The 15,596-nt window shown below is 46.7% G+C and overlaps 1 protein-coding gene across 3 annotated transcripts in view; it reads right to left on the bottom strand.

The window, feature by feature from the left end:
• Positions 1-12,546: 12,546 nt before the first annotated feature.
• Positions 12,547-15,596, bottom strand: part of SBNO1 (strawberry notch homolog 1) — a 50,696-nt gene continuing 47,646 nt past the window's right edge. For all 3 annotated transcript variants that reach the window (XM_084762013.1, XM_084762014.1, XM_084762015.1), the window contains 2 exons: positions 15,253-15,446; positions 12,547-14,063 (listed from right to left, as the gene is read on the bottom strand). In XM_084762013.1, the coding sequence (XP_084618139.1) occupies positions 13,921-14,063; positions 15,253-15,446 (337 nt within the window). In that variant the 3' untranslated portion in view covers positions 12,547-13,920. The remainder of the gene's footprint in view (positions 14,064-15,252; positions 15,447-15,596) is intronic.

The raw sequence follows: 15,596 nt of genomic DNA, 5'->3' as shown, positions 1-15,596 counted from the left end.
GCCAATGTATCTATATGAAGGTGTTGGAGCCCCGCCCCCCGCCAAACTAGAGTTACAGACAGCTGCGAGGTGCTGTGTGGGTGCTGGGAACTTAACTCAGTTTCTCTGGAAAAATAGCCTTTTCTCCAGCCCCAGACTGCTTTATTAACCATTCACAGTTAATAAACATTATTTTTAATAAATTGTTTTTTAAAATGGTGATGGTGGCACATGCTTTTGTTTTGTTTTATTTTGTTTTTCTGTGTAGCCTTAATTGTCCTGGACTCACTCTGTAGACCAGGCTGGCTTCGAACCCACAGAGACCCACTTGCTTCTGCCTCCCAAGTGCTGGGATTAAAGGTGTGTGCCACCACGCTGGGAGGCAGAGGCAAGTGGATCTCTGTGAGTCTGAGACCAGCCCAGTCCTCATAATAAGTTCTAGGACAGTCAGGACTACATGGAATAAAAGACCTTGACCAAAAAAAAAAAAAGGGGGGGGGGTAAGAAATGGAGAAAGAGTCCTTCTAGGGTTTTTCTTTTCTGAGGCAGAGTCTCTTAGAGACTTCTCTATCTTCATGACCAGGCTGATGCTCCTGTCTGTACCCCTCAAGTGCTCGCCTTACAGATGTATGCTGCAGTCACACCCAATCCACGAGGTGCTAGGGACCCTCCTGCCTGCTAGGCAAGAACTCTATCCCGTGAGCCCCAGCCCCAGCCCAAGCTTGTTCTCCTACAAGGCTCCCCTGTTTGCAGTTCCCCTTGCACTAGTCCCCCTGAGTTTTAGGACCCACCTGTGCATTTCTGCAGAAGAAAGCAATCGAGGTGTTTGTTCCATGCCGCAGAGCCATGAGCACAGGGGCTGGGAGAGCCAGGCAGGCCCAGTGCACTGAGTGGCACCTCCAGGCAGGCTGAGGCTCCCGACTCCTTTTTGCTGTCTTAGTTGTGTGTGCAGCTGGCCATACATGCACGTACACTGCTGGGCGCCCCCATCCTGCGAGGTGCTTCGTACTGGACGACACCTTCAGTTCCTTAATTGCAATAGCATCTCTTTCAAACCATGACCATAGGGTGTGGGAGGTTGTTTTTTGTTTTTTTTTCCATCTTTTTCTCTTTGGAGGGTGGGGTGGAGCTTGGTTCAAGACAGGGTTTCTCTGTGTAGCCCTGGCTGTCCTGGAACTCACTCTGTAGACCAGGCTGGTTCTTGGACTCAGAGATTCACCTGCCTCTGCTCCCTACCCCCACCCCAATGCTCAGATTAAAGGCACAAGCCAGTGCCCAGCTCTTTCTTTTCTTCCTTCCTTCTTTCCTTCCTTCCTTTCTGGTTTTTGTTTGCTTGCTTTACTTTGAGAGAGGGTTTCATCATACGGTGCAGGCTGTCCTTGAACTTGTGTCAGTCCCTTTGCTTCTGTCTCCTAAGTGCTGAGATTGCAGCACTTAGCTACTTCATCTCATTCTTCTACTTTATTTTATATTATTTAAAAAAAACATTTTAAAAAAAACATTTATTAGCTGGGCATGGTGGCGCACACCTTTAATCCCAGCACTGAGGAGGCAGAGGCAGGCAGATCACTGTGAGTTCGAGACCAGCCTGGTCCTCAAAGTGAGTCCAGGACAGCCAAGGCTAAACAGAGAAACCTTGCTTGAAAAACAAAACAAAACAAACAAAAAAGATTTACTTATTTATTTACTTAATGTGCATCAGTGTTTTGCCTGTTAGAAATGTTTCTGTGAGGGGATCGGTTCCCCTGGAACTGGAGTTACAAACAGTTGTTAGAAGTCATGTGGGTGCGGGGAATTGAACCCGGGTCCTCTGGAGAAGCAATCATCTCTCCAACCCTGTGGTGCACACTTTTAATCCCAGCCCTTGGGAGGCAGAGGTAGAGGAGTCTCTGTGAGCTTGAGGGCAGCCTGCTGTGCAGACTGAGCTCAAGGACATCAGGGACTACACAGAGAAACCCTGGCTCAAAAAACCAAAAACTACAAATAAAAGAAAAAAAGAAATACAAAACTCATTGAAATGAAAGGAATTAAGTTTGAAATAAATTGAAAGACTTATTTGCCAATGTGGCTCATGTCTATAATCCAGCATTCAGGAGGCTGAGGCAGGAGGATTGTGAGTCTGAGGCTACCTTGTACTAAAATGAAAACCATGCAAATAAATAAATGTTTTTGTTTGTTTGATTGGTTTGGGTTTTACGAGACAGGGTGTCTCTGTGTTAGCTTTAGCTGTCCTAGTCTCACTGGGATTAAAGGCATGTGCCACCATGCCCAGTTTTGTAAATCTTTAAAAAAAAAAAATCTGGGCTGGAGAGATGGCTCAGAGGTTAAGAGCACTGGTCTTCCAGAGGTCCTGAGTTTAATTCCCAGCAACCACATGGTGGCTCACAACCATCTATACTGGGATCTGATGCCCTCTTCTGGCAGGCACACATACAGGCAGAAGATTGTACATATAAATTACAGGCATGGGCCACAACGCACCCAGCTTTGTTTTGTTTTTAACTTTAAAAAAATATTTATTTATGGCAGGGCGGTGGTGGTGCACGTGCCTTTAATCCCAGCACTCGGGAGGCAGAGGTGGGCGGATCGGCGTGAGTTCGAGGCCAGCATGGTCTACAAAGTGAGTCCAGGACAGCCAAGGCTACACAGAGAAACCCTGAAAATATAAACTTTGCTTATTATTATGTATACAGTGCTCTGTCTGCATGTACATCTGCAGGCCAGAAGAGGGCATCAGATTGCATTATATATGGGTATGAGTCCATGTGGTTTCTGGGAACTGAACTCAGGACCTCTAGGAGGAACAGTTAGTACCCTTAACCTCTGAGCTATCTCTCCAGCTGGGCTGGACACCCAGCACCAAACCCACTTAGTGTTTTCTTTTTGATATTGTAAGTGGAATAATCTCCTCTTTTTAAGATTTCTTTTGTGTTTTTAAGTACACTTGGGTGCAGGTGGGAGTGGACGGGGGCATTGAATCCATAGTGCTGGAGCTTTAGGCATTTGTGAGCTCCTGGTGTGGGAAACCCCAGTGCTCAGGTCCAGCACTGAGTGCACTTAGACTCTGAAGCCATCTCTTCAGCCTTTGGTTTGGTTTGGTTTTGGTTTTTTGAGACACGGTTTCTCTGTGTAGCTCTGGCTGTCCTGGAACTCTGTAAACCAGGCTGGCCTCTGCCTCCCAGGTGCCGAGAGATGGAAGTAAAGCTGTGCGCCACCGCCGCCCAGCCTCTGCAGACCTTCTTTGTTTGTCTTTTTGGTTTTTTCGAGAGTAGGTCTCTCTGTGTAGCCTTGGCTATCCTGGACTCACTTTGTAGACCAGGCTGGCCTCGAACTCACAGCGACCCGCCTGCCTCTGCCTCCCACAGCCTTTTTTAAAGGAAGAAATATTTTATTTTTAATTCTGAGCATGTCTGCGAGTGGTGTTCGCAATGAGTGCAGGTGCCTGAGGAAACTATGAGGCTGTCAGATTCCGTGGAGCTGGAGTTACAAGTAGTTCTGAGCCATCTAATATGGGTGCTGGCATCTGAACCCTAGAGCAATCAGTGACCTTTACCACCGAGATGTTCCTTTTCCCCCTGGAATTGTCTTATATTTGAAATTAAAAATTGTACTATAGTGTATGAGCAACAAGTATGCCGCAGCACAGGTGCAGAGCACAGAGGACACAGCCCCGCGCCACAGGTGCAGAGCACAGAGGACAGCCCCACCGCACAGGTGCAGAGCACAGAGGCCACAGCCCCGCGCCACAGGTGCAGAGCACAGAAGACAGCCCCGCAGCACAGGTGCAGAGCACAGAGGGCAGCCCCGCGCCACAGGTGCAGCACAGAGGACAGCCCCGAGGCACAGGTGCAGAGCACAGAGGACAGCCCCGCGGCGTCGGTTCTCTACCTGCATGTGCGCTCTAGGTACTGAAACAAAAGGACACACAATGGTAACTAGGTAAAATGCAATTAAAATATACTAGCTCAATCTTCATATGAAACACGCTGCATCCTCACCAGCCATATAGCCTGTCGTGCACTATTCATTTCTGGTCCACAGAAATACAACCCATTAAAAAAAAGAAAAAAGAAAAGAAAGAAATACAACCCATTTCATGTGCAGATCTTTTATGTTTGAGCTTTCCCAAATTCACTTATTAGATCTAATGACAGATAGATAGGATCTCTGTGGGGGTTTTATGTGTAAGATTATGTCTTTGCCAGGTGTGGTGGCGCACGCCTTAATCCCAGCACTCAGGAGGCAGAAGAAGGTGGATCCCTGTGAATTCAAGGCCAGCCTGCTCTACAAAGAGAGTCCAGGACAGCCAAGGCTACACAGAGAAACCCTGTCTCAAAAACTAAACAAAAGCCAAACAAACAAAAAGATTTATGTCCTATGAGAATAAATTTTCCTTTCTTTTTTTCTTCCTTCCTTTTCCAAGACAGGGTTTCTCTGTGTGGCCTTGGCTGTCTTGGACTCATTTTGTAGACTAGGCTGGCCTCTAACTCAAAAATGTATGCCTCCAATCCCAGCTCAAAAAATTATTTTGAGTTGTGTGTGTATATGTGTGTGTGTGGGGGGGGGGTAGGGAAAGTACGTACACACAGATGCAGGTACTTCTAGAGACCAGAAAAGGGCATCAGATCACTTGGAACTCAAGTTAAAAGCATCTATTTGTGAGGCCTTGACTTGGGTGCTTGGAAAAAAATCAGGTCTTCTGGAATCGTTGCAATGATCTTAACCACAAGCTATTCCGACAGCCCCTCTGCCATTTTTAAAAAATAAGATTTATTTATTATATACACAGTGTTTTGCCTGCATGTACACCAGAAGAGGGCACAGATCTCACTCTAGATGTTTGTGAGCCACTACATGGTGGTTGCTGGGAACTGAACTTTTGGAAGAGAGCAGCCAGCGCTCTTACCCTCTGAGGCATCGCTCCAGCCCTGGCTGTCCTGGACTATAACTCAGAGATCTGCCTGCCTCTGCCTCCTGAGTGCTGGGATTAAAGGTGTGTGCTGCCACGGCCGGCTAGTTTCCTTAAGATCGCCTGAGCCTGTCTGTGTGGGGGTCTGTGCATGAGGTGAGAGCAGATGCCCACAGAGGCCAGAGGCATCAGATCCCCTGGCACTGGAGTCACAGGTAGATAGATGTGCACTACCTGATGTTCTTGGCTCATGCACATGCCACTCTGATCTCAATTTTGGCCCTCTTCCCTCTTCCTGTAGGAACATTTGCCATGGAAGTTGGCCATCCTAGCCCAGGAGGATGCCACAGTCAGATTCAGATCCCTAAGCACCCCTGTGGATTTCTGCTTCTTCAGATGAGGCTTAGCAGGTTCCTTCTCTACCACAACAAACACACAAGCAGGCGAGTCCCAGTGGTGGTGGTGGTACATGCCTTTACTCACAGTGCTCAGGAGGTGGTGGTGGTGGTGGTGGTACATGCCTTTACTCACAGTGCTCAGGAGGTGGTGGTGGTGGTGGTACATGCCTTTACTCACAGTGCTCAGGAGGCAGAAACAGCTAGACCTCTGTGAGATCCAGCCTGGTCTACAGTTGAGTTCTAGGCCAGTTACAAAGTATGTTATCACATAGTGTGACCCTGGGTTAAAGGAGAGAGAACAGGAAAAATACATGATGTATGCATATCATATACTCACTTATGTAAGGCTTACCTGGCAGAGTCTCTTTACAGCCCAGGGCAGCCGTGAAGTCAATGTCCCCTGTCTCCCGAGTGCTAGCATTACAGGACACACCACTACCCCTGGCTCCAGTAGACACCTTTTCATAAGTGGGTTTAGAATGGTCTAGAATGTCACCATTAGCTTAATGGGCATTCCCATGGGAGTTGGATAGAGGTGAGTGAACATCAGGAGACAGTTCACAGTTCTGAATCTGCCAGAACCCTCTCTAGGCCTGGAGGGGGGGGGGGGCACACTTCTGAGCTTGCTATGCCATCCTGTTATCCTCCTGAAAACAGGGAAACAGGGAGGGGGTTTGGTTTTTCTTTTTAAGTTACTGTTTAGTCCTATCTGACCTGGAACTCACCATACAGACCAGGCTGGCTTTCTTTTGTTCTTTTCTTTCTTTCTTTCTTTCTTTTTTTTTTTTTTTTTTTTTTTTGCATAGCCTTGGCTGTCCTGGACTCTAGACCAGGCTGGCCTGGAACTCACAGTGATCCACCTTCCTCTGCTTCCTGGGTGCCAGGCTGGCTTTCAACTCAGATCAAGGGAGGTGTATGCCACTAAGCCCAAATGTTGGGGTTTTTTTTTGTTGTTTTATGAGACAGGGCTTCTCTGTGTAGGCTTGGCTGTCCATTGTAGACCAGACTCGCTATGTAGGCCAGGCTGGCCACAAACTCAGAGATCCACCTGCCTCTGCCTCCAGAGTGCTGAGATTAAAGGGATGCGCCACCACCGCCCAGGCCAAATGTTGGCTTTATAATTATTTGTGTATATGTGAGGGGTCCATGGAGGTCACAGAACAACTTGCAGGAGTCAATTTCTTTCTGTTTTTTTTTTTTTTCCAGACAGGGTTTATCTATGTAGCCTTGACTGTCCTGGACTCACTTTGTAGACCAGGTTGGCCTCAAACTCACGGCGACCCACCAGTCTCTGCCTCCCGAGTGCTGACCGCCCGACAGGAGTCAATTTCTAGAAATGAACTCAGATCCTCGCGTTTGGTGGCAAGCCTCTGCGCCCTAGAGGATGGAGTTATTTCTTAAAGTTGTTATGAAGCTGGGCATGATCCCATCATCCCAGCAGAGGCAGGTGGGTCTCTGTGAGTTTGAGGCCAGCCTGGTCTACAAAGGGAGTCCGGGACAGCCAAGGCTACACAGAGAAACCCTGTCTCAAAAACTCATAAGATGGAGTGTAGCTCAGGGGTAAGGTGTTTGCCTGGCAGGGGGAGTTACAGAACAGCCAGAGCTGTTACGCAGAGAAACCTTGTCTCAAACAAAGCAAAACATGTCCCATCTGAAGATCCCCTAGATAAACTACTGCATAAAGTGCAATGTGAGCACGGTCACAGGGACCAGGGTTTGACATTAGGAGTGTAAAGAAAAGCCACTTTCCCACGTGATCTCATCCGTTTGTCCTCTGTAGAATAAGGGTTAGAGGACAGATCCATGGAAAGAGCACTTGTTTGCAAGGCTGAGGGCCAATATTTGGATCCCTAGAATCCACAAAATAAAATAAAGGCCAAAAAATGCTGGATGGATGTGGCACACGCGAAGTACAAAGGAATCCCAAGGGCAGCAGGCTCAGCGAGCGCTCGGCCTCCACACTTAGGTGGGAGAGCAAGAGAAAGAACCCTGCTGTCCACTTCTGACTTCCACACCACACCCTTTCAAGGCACATGCCCACACAGGCAAGCGCTTCCCTCAGCCAATCAAAACTAAATTCACTGTTCAAGACCAACGGGAGACCCACCTCGCCATCGCATACTGGTTTGGTATGCTCTGTAACATGGTGGCCAGCAGTGGGTTCTTGTCTCGCCTAACCCAGAGAGCACTCACTGTCCAGAGTGGGCAGCTTTCAGGGAACTGGACTCTAAAAATATTTTTGCACATTTCTTTTAGCTTCTCTCTCCATAAAGGCCTCCACAGATGGCTTTACATCATGTTCTCAACTGACTAGCTGAGAAATATTCATACTTATGGAAATGGTACTGTACATATTCCAAACCCTCACAGAGTAACAGTTGTTTGGTTTTGCCTCTCAGGGGTGGTGCCCTTTGTTCATGAGCTTTGTCTTCCTCAAATGCACACCAGGTCCACCCAGGCCTCTAGAACTCATTTTATGTTTTTTTTTTTGTTTTGGTTATTTAATTTTTCCGAGACAGGTTTTCTCTGTGTAGCCTTGGCTGTCCTGGACTCGCTTTGTAGACCAGGCTGGCCTCAAACTCACAGCGATCCACCTGCCTCTGCCTCCCAAGTGCTGGGATTAAAGGTGTGCGCCACCACCACCCGACTTATTTTTTGTTTTTTGAAACACGGTCTCTCTGTGTAGCCTTGGCTGTCCTGAACTTACTTTGTAGACCAGGTTGGCCTCAAACTTACAGAACCCACCTGCCTCTGCCTCCCAAGTGCTGAGATTAAAGGTGCGCGCTTCCACTGCCAGGCTTCTAGAACCCATTAATTTAAATAGAGTGCCAGCGTAAAAACTCCAACCTTATCAAGGGACCACAGACCTCAAGGTGAGCAAGATTAATGACACATGGCAACAGGTGCTCCAAATCCAGACCACAACATCACAATGAAAAAAAAAAAGCTTATTTTATTGTTTAATTTTAAGAATTTTACAAAAACAGAAGCAAAAGCCAAACAAAAATGAAAAAAAGCCACAACAAAAACCTAAATACAGAGTACTGTCTGTGTGAGGATCAAGCGTTTCTACTTGAGGGCGAATGAGCCCTGTTGGGTGAAGCCGGCGCGCTTGTATTGCATGAGACTGAATTTGAAAGTTACAGATCTAAACGATGGCAGCACTCAGTTCGAGACACTGGGGAGCAGGTTCCCAGAGAGGCTGAAGGCAGCAATGCGGCATCGTGGGAACAGCATGTACCCTTCGTTCAGATGGACAATTCTGTGCAGAGCAGCAATACAAAAGGGAACTGAAGAAAACAGAAGCCACCAGAGAGTTCACATCTGATGTTGTTTCAAAAGGTCTTTGGACTCCTTCAGATGTCTCAGATGCACCATGTCAGATCAGGAAGGAAGACCAGGGCCTACACAGAAAACACCCTTTGCGCAAGGAGGTAGAACCTGGCACAAGTTTTATTGCAGAGACACAACGCACCTCTCACATCCATCACGGCTGATGATAAAAGTGGTGAGTGAAGAGCACAGTTTGAAAATCAGCAAAAACTATGAACACGGTGACTTTTTTTTAGTGGTGAGGCTATACCGTGCTATGTTTAAAAAAAAAAAAAGGCTCCCTCAGTCCCACGAAATAAAGCCAGGATTGGCTTCCGCTTCTTTAGCCTCTTCAGTGCCACAGCCACGGCGACAGCAGCAAGGTCCCCGAATCTGTATCTACACGGGCTCACAAGACCGCTGACTGGGGTCTGGGTTAGAGGGCCAGAACTAGAAAGGCCAGACTAACTCATCCTGTGGGAGCAGCATGCCCACTCAGCCCTGAGGAGGCCTTAAGTGCAAAAACCAGAGAGCAGCCTCCCCCTCCTCTCATTCTGTACCAAATGGGTGGATCTCACAGTTAGCTGTTAACTTTGTCTCAGGCACCAGAGGAAGGGAGATGGGGTGAGCAGAGTATTTCTGCTGGAGCAATCAATCTGTGACAGAGCCTCACTCATGACAACTAAGTTCCAAAGACTCAACCAAATGCAGACAATTTTCAAAGTGTCATTAAGTCTACCAAGCTAAATGCTCACTGAAATCCTGAGAACCACAGAGGACATTTTTTGAGTGTGCAACAGCCTGTAAATAAAGCCCACTCCTGTGCTCTGGGTGAGGTCAGTACCACCTCCACTGCCTTGCTAAGCCTTACATTTCTCCAGCCAGGAGTGAGACGCCAACACTGAACCTCCCTTGTATGCTCCAGGATGTAGTAGCTTCCACAGGAGAGCCGCTGTTATCCCTTTGATGACAACTGTCCTCTAAGGTCACCTGATGTGTACTATGCTTCTCTCCTGGCTGCTAGAAATATTTTTTGCCAATTGTTAAAAAAAAAAAGGGGATTACTGATGCTTGTTGTAAAGTAAATCTTTGATCGTCACCTGTAGGGGTCAAAGAAAACCACTTCTTATACACAGGTAACATGCAACCAGGTCATGAGGCACTGTCTTTCTGTAAGGTCTTCCAGTTGGGAGGGCAGCAGGGGCAGAGGGACTGGAGCAGGCCTCAATGAAGGCAAAGTGAGTCAGGCTCCCATGGAGCTACATCTGGCTGACTGAAAGGCATTAGAGGGACTTAAGGGAAGTCTAGGGAGGCATTGCTTTCTCTGCTTGCTTTCTTTTTTCAATCATGAAAGCATCAGGCTCAATATAGCTTCCAGAAAACAAAAGTTGAGCATAACCAGTCACATGGTGACAGGATCAGGAGCGGCATTCAGGCGCATCCCAAGACAGCACAGCCAGGTGTGCTGGAGATGTGGGCAACAAGACTCCTACAGCCACAGACAAAGGTTAGCGCTAACACACAGGAACTACTGACTCAGCTAAGCCACTTCCCACAGTTTCCTAAGCTTAAAAAAACGGGGGAGGCCTATTAAGACGCCCGTGTGAGAGTCCAGAAAAGAATAAATAGGAGGGAAAGGGGGGCACAAGAAAGATTTACACTCGCAATGTAGAAGAACTCACACTCCTTTATACACTCCTATGTACATAAGCAGCTCAGAAAACATGGCCACCTAACTGCACCTCTGGGTCTCTTTCACTTACCCTTGACTGAAATGGCTAGCCTCGGGAGGGACTTTCTTACAAATGGATGCTCAGCTGCAGCCGGGCCGTGGAATGGCTGGTTCATTTCAGCACCAGAGTGCCAAAGCACCTGCGTGTTATGTGTTGTTCTCACACACAGGAAGGAGTCTTAGCAAACTCTTTTGCCACAGGGATGCCTCAACTTAGTAAACAGTTTGTAGATCCTGGCCCAACAGCAGCTTTTCTGGAACACCATTCCTAGAAGTGCCAGAGCCCACAAAGGCCTCTTTAACACCAGGATCCCTGGGTAAGCTGTCTCAGAGGACAAGACCCTCTCCACCCTCTCTCTCAGAAGTGAGCCACAGTGGCCTCGCGCTAAATGGGAAGTGGGGATAGGATGCCGAGGCTCCCAGGACAACACTGAAATGCTGTGTCCTCGTTCCCCTTCTCTGGTTTCTCAGAAACTGTTCTAACAACACAGCACAGAGACCAGCAAATAAATGGCCCAGGGGCTACAGCCAACACTGTGGCTCCAAAATGTTTAATTTAATTCCTCTGGAGTTTGGCAATCTAAAACTTTTCTCTCCATATGCAAGAGCAAATAACAAGGTTTATTGTTGCAACTTAAAACGGTTTTATAAGTGCTTAGTAAGAATAAATATATGTACACACCTACAGCTACTACAGTGCTTTGGATACAAGTTCTTACTAATCTATACACACAGGAAAAAGACAACACAGAAAGCTCATCTGCTATTTAGTAGCAAAACAAGGAAACTGCTTAACCAGCCTAGCTTTCTGATCAACTCACATTTACAGAATTACTTTTACTACTTTTCTGACTGAACCACTGACCACTGTCTGACTGGACCACAGAGGGGGCAAGCCTGCTGCACAGAAGTCGCTAAGGGAGGGAAACATGACTTCCCTAGCGTGGGTACCGGAGCAGCATGGAACCTACAAGTGATTTTCAGCACAACAGACTATAAGCTCTGAAAACACTAACGAGGTCAACAACTGGGTCTGCTGCTCAGAGCTGTATTGCTCACTAGGGAGAAGAGGCATCTCCAAGGCCAGCAGACTTATGGTGGGTAGAGCACTGAGGCCCTGGGTGCAGACATGGTAGTCAGACCCTGCAGGAGACTGGTCCTACCTCACCTGACAGTGGCCGAGAAGACTTGGGATTCTGAAACAAACCCTTGACCAGTGTTTTCCTAGTAACTGACAGAAGGGCAGAGCGCAGAGGGCACCTTCTCCCCTCCAGGGGGGTTGGGGACTAACCCCAGCTGTCAAACACACACCACAGAGGGCCTCTGTTCTGCCACATTACTTGCCTTTTGAAGTCTGCTTAGACAGGGCTTTCAGATGCCTAGTGTCTGTGGTCTTCTCAATAAACAATAATGCAAAGAGACACTATGATGAACGCGCGCGCGCGCACACACACACACACACACACCTGGGTGTTTTAGGAGGTGTCATAGCTTCAAAGACCTGGGTGAGGTGTTCACTAAGCACAGGGTAGAGAGATCCTGCAGGTGCTGCTTTAAGAGCACCAGATTAAACCAGGGTGCACCAAAACAGGTACCCACATGTACAACAAGGGGCTGGCATCCATGGCCTAGGACACAGCATCTCTCATATCCTCTGTGATTTGGTCTCATGGAGAAAGCAAATTAAGTTACCCAGCCCTTCCTTAGGCTTTTACCTTAACATGCCAGAGGAAGCTGAATGGTCCACCAGTTCAAAAAAGAAAAGCTCAGAGGTTCTGTGAAGGGGGACACAATTCTACTCAGTGGTCAGCTGGATCTAGGCCATAAAAGGGCACTGCACTGCCTGAGATACATGGAACGAGGGTAAACATTGCATCCACTGGGCAAAATGTGCCCACCAACATAAACCACTCTCCATTTGTTCTTTGAGGCACTAAGAATAAATAAATCCACAGCAGTCCTACCATAAACGTAACCGAAGAACCTGGAGAGAATGAGCCCACACGCTCGTCAGGTCTGTCACTACACACACCTCACCTAATTCTTTGAAAAGATCAACAAGTTACAAAGAGAACAATTCAACTTGGAGAACATTCCAAAGTACCACCACTCATCATCCTTAAGGGGCTCAGTCAGACTCTAAGGCCAAGTTCCGCAGAGCCCTGCTATCCTACGCCTGGCGTGCCCAGTGAGGGCCTAAACAAGAGTCCACTTCGTTAGTATAATAACCTTTTTTATTCAACATCTACAAGATTTTGATATCTTGTAGTTTTTAACCAGATTTATACAATCTCAATTTTTCAATAGTGCAACCTGTGCAAGCAAAAAAAAAAAAAAAAAGGGAGGGTAGAAAAATGGGGGGAGGGGAGGTTAGGAGAAAAACAAAAAGACCAATTGTCCCCTCACTGTCTTTTTTTTTTTCTTTATAAACATCTATTATAGGCGAAACAAAACTTACCCATGTTATAGATAAGTGTCTATTCACATTTGTACATTACCATTTTTAACAGCTGGAGATAATCTCTACAATGTCTTACAGCACATTAAACAATATTCAAGTTACTGGGTAACAACAACAACAACATACAGCAGAAGCCAAGTGTTTTCTCACTGTTTAGTTTACAACTCAAGTACGGTTTCCGGTTTAAATGACAAAGCAGATTCAGATAATGAAGTTAAAAAAGAATGTGCAAGATGGAAGCCAATCATACGTCTTCCTAAAACCATGTTTAAGTTAAGGAAAATGTAACTTATGAAAAGGCTCATAGCCATTTTTGCAGCACAAATTAGGAATACTATTAACACATTAAAAAGAACCTTTAAAGAGTTTTTATCACACAAAGAAAAAAATAAAGTATGTACTTACTACTTTGACAAAAAACTTGGGACAGGGCAGAGTGGGCAGAGCTGAGGGCTAGAAGCAATACCCAGGTATCAACACTAGAAATGCAATACCCAGTGCTGTACATCTCCAACGCTTCTCTCCATACAGGACATCTGTGGTAATCTTGGTTACACATGCTTTCAAAGACATGCACCGCCAACAAAGGCTACAAAAGAACCTGAATGCATGGCACGCAACCCTTCACTTCATGCTGCAGGAAACATTGTTTAAGTTGGAAAAGAAACCAATATATATATACATATATATATATATTCAGTAGAGACTTGAAACACATGCATCCGGGGAACTCCCACAGCAATGACAAGGATGTACTGTGTTAACCCTGAGCACTGTAGAAAGGACAAGTAAAGCCAGTTTGGGAAGTTCCAAGCATTTTCAACCGACTGTGGTCTTGTAGCATTTAACAAACTCACAGACAAACTGACACATACGTACACACATCCACTCTGCTCACCCAAAGTAAAAGCGTACAGGCAGCCACAAGGAAACAAGGGGAAAGACTTGTGTCCCCTCTGCTCTGTTTGCTGTCAGCCTTGCTGCCTACTCCAGGTTTGTCCTTAACCCCCCAAATTAACTAGAGAGCACAACTGGAAAAAAAAAATAGAATTCTTTGGAAACTGTCCCTGATTTCTATGCAAGTGGTATGCTCTCCAGCATGAACCTGCGCGGAAGGAACCGCGGCTCTTCACGCGTTGCTCAAGTTGGTGATGCTCTGCGGGTGATGCTGCTGCCACAGCTGTTTTTGTTGGACTGCCAGCTGCTGAGACTGGTCTGAAGTTGACAGGAGATTTACAAGAGGAGACACGCAATTTGCCGGAATGATCAAACCTGTAATTAGCAAGGAGAGTATCAAGTAGGTCATTCAGCAGAAACCACTGTACATTATACCTTCACAGAAGACTGGAAACCAGCCTCCCCAGAAACCAGTTAGGCAGTCGGCATGACGCAAGCAGTTCCTAGAAGGTTCCCAGATGCCTCTGCATGCATGTGCATAGGCAAACACACAAGCACACACACCCAGTGTAACATAATCTCCTGGTGAAAGAACTCAGTGTGCAGTACACACTTCCCCATCTAAACTGTTTAGCTTCATAAACCTCACAGACATCACATCCTCTCCCACTCAATGCGGTGGGAAAGGTAGAGATGAACAGAGACTGTGAGGGCAACTGGAGGCACAGGTCCCAGCTAAGGGAATGTCAGTTCTGTCCTGTGGAAGATCTGAACTCAGTGTACCAGCTAAGTATCCTTCTTCTTTTCTTAAAAAGCTAGGATCTGGGAAACTCATATGAAACGTTTAAAATCACAATTACCTGAGTTCAAATAAAGTTCACTAGCTGGCAAGCAAGCCTATCAATCGCCCCACTACACAGAGAGGTTCTCAGCAAGAAGTGTAGCAACTAGCTCAATTGTAAGACATCTAGACTTGACCACATAGGGGTCTGAACAAGCCTGCTGTCTTAGCTTCTGCAGGACTCAAAGCTCTCCTTTATGCTGTGGCCTGAAACTACACAGCCTCTGCCTGGGGTGGGGGGTAAGGGTGGGGGGTAATAGGCAAGAGGAGTTGAGAGCGGCACCAGACAATCATAGGGCAATTACTGCCAGATCACTATGTCCATTACAAGGCCAAGTACACTGGCTATCATGGTGCCTGCCTGTAAGCCCAGCTCCTGGAAGAGGGGCAGCGCAGGGTTCGCTTGGAAACACGCGTTTGAAACCAAAAGCTCTGAATCTTGTAGAATGAAAAGCTTGTTCTACGCGCACTATTAGAACAGATATGAGACAAATATGCAACAATCTTTTTTTTTTCCTTCCTCCGAAACAGGGTTTCTCTGTGTAGCCTTGGCTGTCCTGGACTCACTTTGTAGACCAGGCTGGCCTCAAACTCACAAGTGCTGGGATTAAAGGCGTGCACCACCACACCTGGTTATGCAACAAATCTTAATATCAGAAGTGAACAGTAACAAAAATGGGTAGAATCCGATTCTTTCCCCACAAAGCAAAACAAGCAGCTCACCTACGATCCGCTGTCCGTCTTCTGTTCGCAGCCGCACGATCTGCATTTTCACATTCGTGCCACTGACAGAGGCCAGAACACCCTCCACTTTTGTCCAGACACTTAGTACTGAGCCACATAACACATAATATGTGCGGCAACGAAGACCTATCTCACACACCAATCCTAAGCTTGCTTTTTTGCAATTGCCACGCCTAGGAAACATAGGAGAAAAAAATATGTACAGAAACATGCATACATACATCAACAATCTTCAAAGCCTGCCCATATTTCAAGTAGAAAATTACATGACTTTTCCTAGAAAATCCTTTGGGCTTACTGGGTTATCCTTTCCAAATCTAAGG

Source organism: Acomys minous, assembly GCF_964271855.1.
Source record: "Acomys minous genome assembly, chromosome: 16".
Lineage (NCBI taxonomy): Eukaryota > Metazoa > Chordata > Mammalia > Rodentia > Muridae > Acomys > Acomys minous.
This window is presented reverse-complemented; position numbering and strand designations above follow the sequence as displayed.